The sequence below is a fragment of the Haliotis asinina genome, chromosome 10, assembly GCF_037392515.1.
Source record: "Haliotis asinina isolate JCU_RB_2024 chromosome 10, JCU_Hal_asi_v2, whole genome shotgun sequence".
Taxonomy (NCBI): Eukaryota; Metazoa; Mollusca; class Gastropoda; order Lepetellida; family Haliotidae; genus Haliotis; species Haliotis asinina.
Window position 1 is genome coordinate 12,118,824 of NC_090289.1, and position 11,941 is coordinate 12,130,764.

The following is an 11,941-nucleotide window of genomic DNA, read 5'->3' on the forward strand; positions in this document are numbered from 1 at the left end:
GTCGCCTTCATTGATATTACAGGGGAATTTGCTTCAGTGTTTATCACAAAGATGCGTCAGGCACAATGTTGACATGTTTCCCTCCGAGAATTGAACAGAGATCTCCCAGTTTATATTAGGGACATCAAAGATGTCTTTCAAGAACATGTCTTTAAGACAGGATAAATTGTAGAAAATATTTTGTTTTTGATTAGGTTTGAAATTAATTTGATTAATTATCGTTTACAGGCTGTGGCAATTATGTTGGAATGGCTCCGCAACCACAAAGACAATCCCTATCCCAATGATGACGAAAAGGCCATGTTGATTAAGCAAACTGGATTGACGATTAACCAAATAAACTACTGGTTCACGAATGCAAGAAGACGCATCTTGCCGAAATGGGCACAATGCAAGTAGCCCAAAGGTCTATGCAAGTGCTGATTCATATGTGCTCTTGACTTTGGGAAAGACATAGCTATATTGTGTGATGAAAACTTTCCCATGAGTGGGGAAAGAAGGATCAAAGGTCAACAACTCTGACAGTAGAAACTGTTCTCCTTTGGATTAGAAAGTGCTTAAAGGGAGATAACTCTTGACTTTTACTCATGTGCCTTACGAAGGAAGGAATTACTGTATGATTCTGTTGTGAGCTGATTATATGTGCCAAGCTGAAGTTATTAGTTATAAGCAAACATGCCTTACTTACTGCTACAACCAACATCACTAAAACAGACCTCTGAAAAAAGGGATTTTAAACATGATTACAAAAAAAAAAAATCATTATTTAATGATTTTAATCTGCATTTTTAATCTGTTGCTATTTTTGGCAATTTCTTCACTATCCGGTAAAGCTACAAAAAATAGTCTAGCAGTGACTTTGCTCAGATGAAAACTTGCAAAAGGTCTTGTATCTGCAGAAAGATATACCTCGACGAATGAAGTAAATTAACCACATCCTGTGAGCATGTTTACATATATTTTTGCAAATTATTAGTTAGGACATATATATATTTTGTCAGCTTTTTCTGTATGAAGATGCATGCACAAACACCTGCAAGTTGATCACTGAGTGTTGTGTCTGACAAATGAATGTGTGTATTACTGTAATATACGACGTGTAGAATAGCATTATACATATGTATATAGGTATAAATTGTTGACAGTGATGAGATCATTGCACTGTCATTGTTGTGTTGACTACTTACCTGTCATATATTGTTAAGTATGTACTGCGTTGTGGCATCTTTGTACATATCATTTTATCGTGGAACAAATTTACCAAAAAGAGCTTGAAACAAACCGCACTCTCATCTTATTCTTTTATAATGAGGCTATTCGTTTCATGACGTACTGATTATTTTTGCATTGCCAGGACTTTGTGTTTTGTTTATTTACAGTTTAGGACTTTACTGAGAAATCTACATTTTTGTGAAAACAAACTTTGATAGTTATACACAGAATACTGTGTTTGCTTGAACACGTGTTTTCATTGAGTATCATTTTGAGGTTGTTCTAACTACCAGACATCTAATTGAACAGCTTCTTCCTCTTTTTTTTTTTTTTTGCCATTTTGATCACAATCGTATGGTCGGCCTGGCCATGCAGAACAAAATCTTGTGATTATCTGATACGAAAATTTTCACACAGTTTAGAATAAGGAAATTCATTTTTGTCAAACTATACAGATGTTGCACACTATTTCAAAAACAGTGTTTCAGTATGCATGTAAATAACTAAGGTGACTTAGGCAACGATGACATCGTCCCACTAGTTCGGAAAGGAATGTGTATGAACTGTTCACTCTTCTCTTCTTGTCTTTCGTTTCCTTTCACTGTAGACGACACAACACTCTCCACCCACCCACACTGGTTGTTATGTTAATTAGTGACAGGCAGATAGTATCTTGTAATACCAGGCTTTTCTAAACATAAGTTTTGAGGACAACACTATCGAAAGTATATTCAATGCTAATGTGTACCAAACAGTTTTCAATGCATTTTGTCCATACGACTTTGCCTGGAATTGCAAAATGGTATTTTGCCATGTTTTAATCTTTACAAGATTGTTATTTATTTATTGGAAAATCTTTAATTGACTGTATGTCTTGAAGGTGAATGTTGTGAAAGCGAACCTTATATTTATTTTTAGACTGTGCATGGTTTTTTAGCTCAAAGAGTATGGAGTTGCTTAGCACACCATGTGACATGTAAATCACTTCTGTGAAATCAACGAAACGTATACTGCTGACCCCCACAATGCATTTATTGTTCTATGCAAGTAGTATATCCTTTAAGAGAATGTCAGTAACACCACATATGAAGTCATAACAAAATGGGAGATATGTCATAAGTATTTTGCACGAATTTTTGTCATCACCTGAAATTATCGAAATGAAGCAAATGAGGAAGCACATGTCAACAAAGTGATATTTACATGACCACAGAATTTTGGATGAATTTTTGTCACTGACTGAAATTATCATTGAAACGAAGCAAGTGAGAATTACATGTCAAGCAGAAAAATGACAAAATAGTTTTGGCACATCCTCATTAAGTGACTTAAGCAGAATGTATAAGCTGTGGATATTTGGATGAAGTTCGTACTCGTTGTTAGTTATCACTTTCGTTGGATTATTTTTACAACTGCACATTTAAACCAATTACAAGCTTTAAAGCAAAGTCCAACTGCTGCGTAGAAGTCAATGACTTACAGGTCATTTGTGTTGCAGCGAGTAGTTGAAGGTGCTGGCGCTATGCAAGGAACTGTGTTTGTCTTCCACTAAGATCTTGTTTTATCTTAGATCAATTGTCAACATTATTGCGACACTTCATATTGTTTTTATTTATTCCGACACAAATGTTTGGAGAAATATCTTTTTGCTTTTAACCACCTCCATAGGAGTCACATTTTAGAAGAAAAAATGTGGTTTGGGTTTTTTGAGGCAGTTTGAACAAAAAACTGTTAATATGGCAGTGGCTTAAGAGATAAGGACGACACAACTAGCCATGGTTATAAAGAAAGAGCTGTGGTGCCACAAACTCACACCCTCTAACAGAGTTATATGAACACTAATGGGTTAACTTGAAAAGTTTAACCCTTCAGGGGGTAGGGTTTTGTTGTGGAATTATTAAAGACATCTTAAATATGCATTGACCATAAAAATGGTGTGCATTATATATATGGAGTGAAGAACATAAATGCAAATATGATCTTGTAAACAAAATGATCCATCTTAACTGCTCAACAGACAAACACACAGGGTGTATTTTGATATATTTTTTTTTCAAAAACCCCATTTTATGAAAACCACTGTATGAAGCATGAGCCATGTCTGTGTCTTATAAGGAACAATGTCTGAGGATCATTAGTATATTGTTTCATACGTTTCTTATGTGTACATTTTTATAATAAAGGTATATTTTTAAACCTTTAAATTAGTTCTTGGTGCTTTTCAGTAGATGCGTTTTCAGAATTGTATTTTGTGGTTAGGTGTCAATTTGTTAAGGCACAACAACTTCTTGTGCACAGTCTTGTCCAAGATCTGCTGATTCCTGATTATGATCCATGTTTGTGAGTGCCAACATGGTATTCACTGGAAATCTGCAATATTGTTGATGTTACATGTATCGTAATATGCATATTTATTTTGCACTTGATTCGCATACTAAATGAGACTTGAAGCATAAACACTGTTCTCCTGACATACATTATCATTACAAGATTGTGTACATCAATGTTCATGCAGATCACTGGATCAACACACAAACTCAAACCCTATTTGGATAATGAAGGGTTTCCATCTGGCTCCTCTTTCCCTCTCTGGATCTGCTCTTGAACAGGGTACTCCTTTCACTACAGTTCAATGGCATCATGTCACTCCAGTTAAGTGCGTGACAAGTCCTACTTGTGCTTCAGCGTGGGGCACAACCTAAACCCAAGGATCTATCTTGGGTGAAGCTGCAGAATGTGCTCCCCCATCTGAGGTATAGCTGTAACTTGTAGCTCGCTTGGTCGAACATGTTTGACCTTATCACTTTGGACTTTACACCGGAAGCTGGCACAGGGTAAAATGTTGAATGATGGCTCCACGTCACCTATTTTGGGGATCGTTGTTGTATTCAGAAGCTTCCCCACCAAATAGTAAACTTCAGTGATCTGCATCTCTTTGGACGTGCTTTACACAGAAGTTGGCGCAGGATGACGTTGTTCCAGGTGGAAATAAGAAACCTACATGATCACACTTACTTTGGCATTGTTTGTATTCTCAGGCTTCCCCCAAATGGTGAACTACCCTGATCAGAAAATCATGGGAAATCTGCACAGGAGTGGCTAACACTCTGTCCTACTGGTTTGCTTTGACAAGAATCACCACAGGATGCTATCTCATATGGCTGGAACAGTTTGACTGCAGTGTGTCAACTCATGACAGGTACTGCCGGTCCTCATTCTCTGGCACAGGAAATTTTATGTAAGAACAATCCAAATGATGCAAATATGGTGTTTTGCGAATGTGACTGAAGAATAAGTTTATCCTCATACCGTTATTACCGAAGGAGACGATGCCATCTCCGTATTGAATGAAAGAATGAAAAACTTTGACCGCAGACTGAAACTGCTTGGCACCAAGAGCTTGGAGAATGTGACCCCGAGATGGTCACCAGGTGGTAACCTTCAGAGTGTCGCGATGGCTCTGTTGTCATCCATTGGTCTCACCATCTTACTTCAGATGTTTCTTCTCGAAACTGCTTCTCGGCTGAATATTCCACCTGTCTCCCATGCCACAAAGCCGTATAGGAAAACCAGCCCGAACATCCAAGAACTATTGAAAATCGCGGAATGGGTACTTGTGTCATCTTGTGCTGAACTCCTTACTGCGTCAGCAAAGCAGAAAACGATGCCCTAATGAAATGAGACAAGGTAAGGTGTTGCATTGAGCACCAGATCTACACCAGAATGAACAACCTATCTAGGTAATGATTGTCTCTGGCATGAAGGTTTCATCTCATTATTCTCCCAACCGTGCTCAAAGATGTCGTCCTTTGGGCCGCCTGTGGGTAAGTACAGAGAGTACGTGCCTATCGAACGAACGGTCGGTTGTTCGAATCCAGACGAAGCTGGTACTTCTTGTAAACCTGTTTGGTGTTAGGAATAACGGACAAATACAAGGACAGATATTCCTGGAGACAGTGATCAGTGTTCGAATGGGGTATGCATGTTAAACTGCGTCATGCTTCAGTAGCGTACGTTATGTGTGGCAAGTGTGGAAACCCATGGGTTACAACTGGTCTTCAGCAACCCATGCTTGTCGAAGGGTTCGACTAACGGGTCGAATGGTCGGGTTCGATAGCATGGTTGGCACCTCCCATCGGTTTGCTCAGCAAGCAAAGAAGAAAACACAAGTTTATCCATATGAATTTAATTCTTGAAACTAGATGATGCATTATTCTGTCACTGATTCGCTGCCTTGAACTCAGGTTTCTCGTATGTACTGTGTCCTGATATTTCTCGTCGTTTATGTCAAGCGTTCCTGTCAGGAAAGATGGAGTACCATTACATACATTAACTAACTCATTGTCATCTTCATTGTCGCTATCATCGTCGTCATCATCATCGTCAACTAGAACATCATCATCAAAGTAATCACCATCACTGTCACACATAGCATAATCACTGAGGAGGCAGATTTACAAATTTCCGTTTTGCCATCATGCACCTTGTCATCCAGTTCAGTACTTCACGAATTCCCAACGTGTCTGAGTTTTTTCTGGATGACCTTTTGCGAAGAAGTTTCAATTCACGTGATAGTCTCTTTTTGAAGTATTTCAAACTGTCATTTGCTTTTGAATCAATCTTTCGAAGTTTTGTCCAGAATGACATGATTATCAGACAATACTATTTTCAAGGCCATATACGGAATTTGTTTTTGAAACAGGCATGTCAACAGGTTGTCCGTGATCTAACAACATGCGTGACATGCATATACTGAATGTTTCAAAATGCCCAATTTCACACTGGATGTTATTGCTCCAAATATAACTCGACACCTAACCTTAGTTGAAAAAGGAGTCTCTATAAGTGATTCACAATTACATATTACGTTGCGTTATAGTGTCTAAAACGTCATTGTGTGCTTTTTGTTCCCCATCTCTAGAGCAGACGACATGGTCCTGAGATAATTTCCCACAATTCGTCAGACAGGAATGCACTGCCAGTATTGGGCCGAATAAGAATTGCAGTGCTGTATTTATGATAACAACTCAACTTATGGCCCAGTGCATTTTTGCCGGGAACGAACCACTTACTCAAAATAAGCATTGGTCCAGTACTGGCTCTGTATTGTCCTACATTATGCCAGTACCAACTGTACAGGATAGAGCGATGTCAGTACTAGCACATTTATGTGATGTTAGCTGGGGATTGATTGATCGCCTGACAAATATCAAAGGGAGATAACTGATAGAGGTATTGCAAAGTGATGATTTAAGGCCAAGCACCACGAATGTGTGAAATAAACGTCAATACACACTACACTCAGCTACCAATACGTCCCACCGAACCGAGATGTTCTTGCGCATTGATGACCGCTTACGTTAACGCTTAATTTAGTCATTCTCAGTGACCACGGGTTTTACAATGTCCCTGAAGGCAAGCGAGACAACTCTTTCCGGATCCGTCTAGGTTTTCGATAGAGGTCGTAAACCATCTTCTTGCCGAAAACGATCAGTGAGAGTAATCCTCAACAAACGGGGTCATCAACTTCATTAATACCGGCTGAAATCGACACACTGCCATGGCGTGAATCAAGAGATATGGTGATTCTACAGACACTTAAGATGAGGTTCCCCGTGGCACTGCATTGGCATTGTAACTTTATGAGGTGTTCCTTGACAGGGTATTTCAAGGTGATCGTAGTTTAAGTACAGGATAATGTTATGGTGATCTTCCGTGTATGAAAACTCTGTGTAAAATCCAGTGACCTGCTTTTCCATGTTTAAATATGAAACTTGTATTTTAAAATACCAGAATGTACAACCATGTTCCTGTATTAGCACTCCCCCATGTTTCCGATTAAGTGTTACATGGATTCTGTTTTTGATGAATCAAACCTGTCGTACAGGGATCCTCGAATGGCAGAATTAAATTACATGTCCATTTAAACTCAGTGTTGTCAACAGAAACGGGATATTGCTTGGCGTGGAACGATTCATATTAATCGTTTGTTGCTGTGTTTATTTCCACGTGCAAATTAGACATTCCCAACTAAGATCCTAAGATAGAAATCAACTGTGAAGTGTGAAGACGGGGCCGTGAGGTAAAGACCAGGGCCCCGTTTCACAAAACTCTCGTAAGGCTAAGGTCTCATAACTTTTCTCGTAGCATTCGTACCTCCTATACTGTAACATAGGAAGCAGGAATGATACGAGAAAACTTACGAGACCTTAGGCTTGCGGGACTTTTGTGAAAGGGAGCCCAGGTCCTAGATTTCGAGGCTGTCTTAGCGCTGAGATCGTCGTAAATTAATGCTAATGTATGGCACTTACGACAGTCCTAGTGCTAAGAGAGCTTCGAAAACCTGTGGTCTTGAATCCCCACAGTGTGTGGCGTTTATTCTGGTATTAAAAACTCCGCGATATTCCCCAAATATTGCTAAAAGCATAAAACCATATTCACTATGAAAAATGAATCCTAAATGTGGGAAAGGCCAACACCTGGTATTTTGATAGAATATTGAGTGAACGAAAGAGGCAACTCCAGGTAATCCCCTTGCCTTCATGAATAATGTAAAACAAACAATGACTTTGTATGGTCGACCACATTCCACCAGCCATCATGATGACCGGTTTCTCTCGCCTTCAGCAAAACGTCATCACTTTGTGACGTCAACCGTGCTCAAAAATAAACTGTGGAATCTCAATCCGTAAGCATGTTCTGGAGGCTGGTCTTCGTTCATGGGGATCATACATTCCCATCCCTCTTACCAGGTGTCACCCTCGAGCACGTTTGGAGTGGGTGGGACATGGTTTCAGTTGGGCCGTCACTGATTAGGCATCCGTACTCTTCACAGGCAAGTCAAGCACAGGCAAAGTGTAGCGCAAAATGGGTTGCGCAGCAGAACGAAACTGACCAGTCTTCGTATACGCTTCGCTCGCGTATACGAAGACTGGTCAGTTTCGTTCTGCTGCGCAACCCATTTTGCGCTACACTTTGCTCGCATATACGAAGACTGGTCAGTTTCGTTCTGCTGCGCAACTCATTTTGCGCTACACTTTGCCTGTGAGTCAAGGTATTAAGTGGACTTCACCGATCGACGTGCACGGTGTGGCGAGGAGCAGGAGAGTGGTTTCATTATGTTAACATACCCGAACATAGCAGATGGAGCTGGTTCATTGGTGGTTTGGGAAGGCATCAACAGGACTTGGAGTGCTGATCTCCGCCTGCTTGTGAGGGGCACGATGGCAGGTGTGTGTTACAAGAATGGGATCCTGGATGTGTACGTTAGAACGTACTGACGCCATCCTCATAGACGATGATGCACGAATCCGTCGTGCCAGGGTGGCTGATGTTTACCATGACCAAGAGACAGTCCATGATTATACAAAAGGGGTACACAGTCTAAACTACCAGTTGGCCGACTTCCGTTTTTGTGGAAGTCGCGGTGGCTAAGTGGGTCAACCAACTGAATTTGTATGCTGGCGATCAGGTGCCTGAATCTGAGGGTGCGGGTTCGAATCAACCAAATGAGACTTAACCAAAAAGTACCAGAATTTGTACTTCATTAAGAAAGTGTAATCGCAAATATCACATATGTTTCAAGAGACAGTCGTCAGTCTGGACTGACCAGCTCGTTCACCAGAATTCTACCCGATAGAACACATTTGAAAACAAGATTCGGATTTCCATGTCACGTCGTCCTGTGTATCCAGGTTCTCTCTTGAACTCGGAATTGCTATCCACCATGACTGGAACAACCCACCCAGCCTCTCATTAGAAGTGTGCGGTGACGGTGTCAGGTTATAATCCCATCTCATGGATCCCATAGCCACCACTGACAGTTGTGTCGTGGTCGATGACTTGTTCCGTGATTTGGAGACGTGATGACTGTTGTCATGATGACTGTTTTAAGGTAGTCTCGTCCTATCACTATTGGTTTTCATGAGTATATTTTCTATTCATTCACTTTAATTACCTTTTTCGTTTGGTCAGTATTATATTTTTAATAGAATGTGTTGGCCCATTTCTGGTGTCCCTCTCCAGAATACTGCTGGCATATTGCTAAAACCGCACTCACTCACTCACTCACTCACTCACTCACTCCTACAATGCGTGCCTTGTCATGTCTTGACCAGAAGCGTCAAGGTGACCCCTAAATATCAGACAGCATCCATCTCGACAGGAAGCCACATGAAGGCTTAGACATTGTCCGAAACCATCCTGTCTGGAAAAGAACCCGCAGTATGCCATTACAGTGTTCAAGCACCCTTCTGTAATAGCAGCCAAACGATGACTCTATAATCCAGACCTCCGTGTTAATTGATCATACACAGGGTACACAATGATAATAGAGCGTGTTACCCTGATTTCGGACCTGCCAACTATTACTCTGGAGTCATACGTGTAACACCAAAAACAACACTGATGGCAGCGGTCGCCTTGTCGTAGTCTGGTGAAATTGATACTGAACTTCCCCCTTCCTCGTTCTGTTTTCCAGGTTACCCAGACCCTGGCAGCCATGTGCTCCGTTTAGACTACGTTTCAGAATATACAGTTTTAAGTAAACTCATTTAAATTGAAAAGGGGTCCCAGTGAGAGCAGAGATTCAGAACCTGAGGAAATCTAGACTTGCTTCATTTAGGGATTTAGTATTGCAGAGAGGGCAAGGTAGTAATTAGATTAATGTGGTTGAAGGACTGTGAGACAGACTAGTTGTTCGCTGTACCCCAAAGTGAACCAACAAAACAAAGTGCCTTTCATAGCCACTCCTTTGAACGTCAACTAAACACGAACAAAACGCTCTTAATATTCAGTGCCTTAACCAACCGCTCGTGTTTGCGGAGGCACACAAAGACACAGACATACGCGTGCGCGCACACACGCAATGACTCTCACACAACAATATCCCCTCTCTCCCGCCTGTACCAACAAAGGATAACACTTCATGCATTTTGAAAAATTCTTTGCTTTCACTCCGCTGACAGACCGGAAGTAACGTTTATGCAACATTGTGTTTCATATTAAGGTTCTAATGGCATGCAATCACAACAGCCACCGAGTCTCCTAGTGCAACACCAAAGACAGCCCAACCATTGGTGCAAGAAGGTATTCGACTGGTTGAACGGACCTCCAAGTTCATTCCACATGTCCCTTAGTACACCAACAGACCCCTTATAGCAGGACATCCGTGTTTAGCACTCATCTTGATTAGAACCCACGGCGAGCGGAATCTCATCCCGAAACTTCATCGACACATGTTGCTGAGAATACCTCTACCTCAACCCACTGCAATCTCGCCGCACTGTTGGACGTTCCTTTGCTAATCCATTTCATGGCGTTGTGCGCAAGAGGTGTTTTAGCTCCAACACGCGACTGAAGCTAATTAAAGTACTCGCAATGAAAATTGATCGCTTTGGAGCTTTTTCGATTGCTCATTTTTATTACAATTGTAAAACACCATTCGTCAATACAATTTTCACTAGTAATAACACGTGGAATAAAACTAAATGCGATTGGTCAAGCATATTGGCCATGCGGGTTTCGCCTGCTCGTTCATTCCGCTGTCAACAGCTACTGGGATGACGAAATAGATATTTAAGGGACGCTTCATTCACTAATGAAGATAAATGTCGCTAGATCGATCCCACTCTATTCGATAGTCGACGTGAGCTCTTGTCGCCTTCCCAGCGCCTTTAATGCGTCATTGGTTTTAACCCTCGGCCTCCGCGTAATCTTCGAAAGTGAAAAAATATCCCTCTGTCTGTTCATTTTGCAAATGTGATTACAAACCCTTCCATAAATGTCGTGAATTGCAGTTAATCCTGACTAACATTATCTAAATATTTTGTGATACGGCTAACTACTGGAGGTTATCACGCGAGTGTTGTTTGGCTTGTTAAATGTCCTCTGTTACGAATAAACGTTGTGTTTTGACTGCCTTAGCAAGCAGGCATGTACGTTGAACTGCTCAGCACTTAAGTAACCTATGTGTATGTATGCGTGTGCGTGCGTGTGCGTATGTTCCTTCAACTATAGGAGACTGGTCGCTTACAGAGTTGAGTACAAGTCAGTCATCGATCCCCATTTGCATGGACTGGTCATCATAATGTCGATCATCAGATAGTCTGGTCAAAGCTAAATTATTTACAAGTAGGGGTTTAACAACAAACAATTTTCCGGTAAATTCATTTGTAAGTTCTGTTTTCGAAAGACAGAACATCAGTCTCATAATCACAAACATCGCTTTGATATAAATGGTTTTTAGACGCGGGCGTGTGTGTGGGTGTGATTTTGTGTGCACATGAGCGTTTGTGCGTATGTGCTATTAGCGATTTTCAATGTATTGTAAGTGTACTTAGTCGAAATAATCAGAAAGCATGGAGACAGCACAGCACAGCACAGCACAGCACAGCACAGCCCAGGTCAATGAATAAAAAACTATGTCGACACTTGTGCACATGCTTCTCGAACACCTGGCTGTGCCTTTCTCCGCACTCCTCCCTCGTAATAAACTGTGAACTGTGGCAATATTTTAATGATAGTTTGTTTAACAACCTTTTTTAATTTTGCAAAGACTTCACAGAGTTTAGGACAAAATAATCCTTATAAGAAATCTCATCGATTTTTTTACTTGTGCAATTGTGTACATTCATGTTATCAACACTTCTGTTAAATATTAGGACGATTGTTTGAATACGATAGGTAATTAACAGATTATGCAAAATACAAATTGCATATGCGTTCCTTT

The 11,941-nt window shown here is 40.8% G+C and overlaps 1 protein-coding gene across 4 annotated transcripts in view; it reads left to right on the forward strand.

Moving 5' to 3' along the window:
- LOC137297705 (uncharacterized) overlaps positions 1-3,416 on the forward strand; it is a 55,717-nt gene extending 52,301 nt beyond the window's left edge. For all 4 annotated transcript variants that reach the window (XM_067829629.1, XM_067829630.1, XM_067829631.1 and 1 more), the window contains one exon: positions 229-3,416. In XM_067829629.1, the coding sequence (XP_067685730.1) occupies positions 229-399 (171 nt within the window). In that variant the 3' untranslated portion in view covers positions 400-3,416. The remainder of the gene's footprint in view (positions 1-228) is intronic.
- The last annotated feature ends 8,525 nt before the right edge of the window (positions 3,417-11,941 follow it).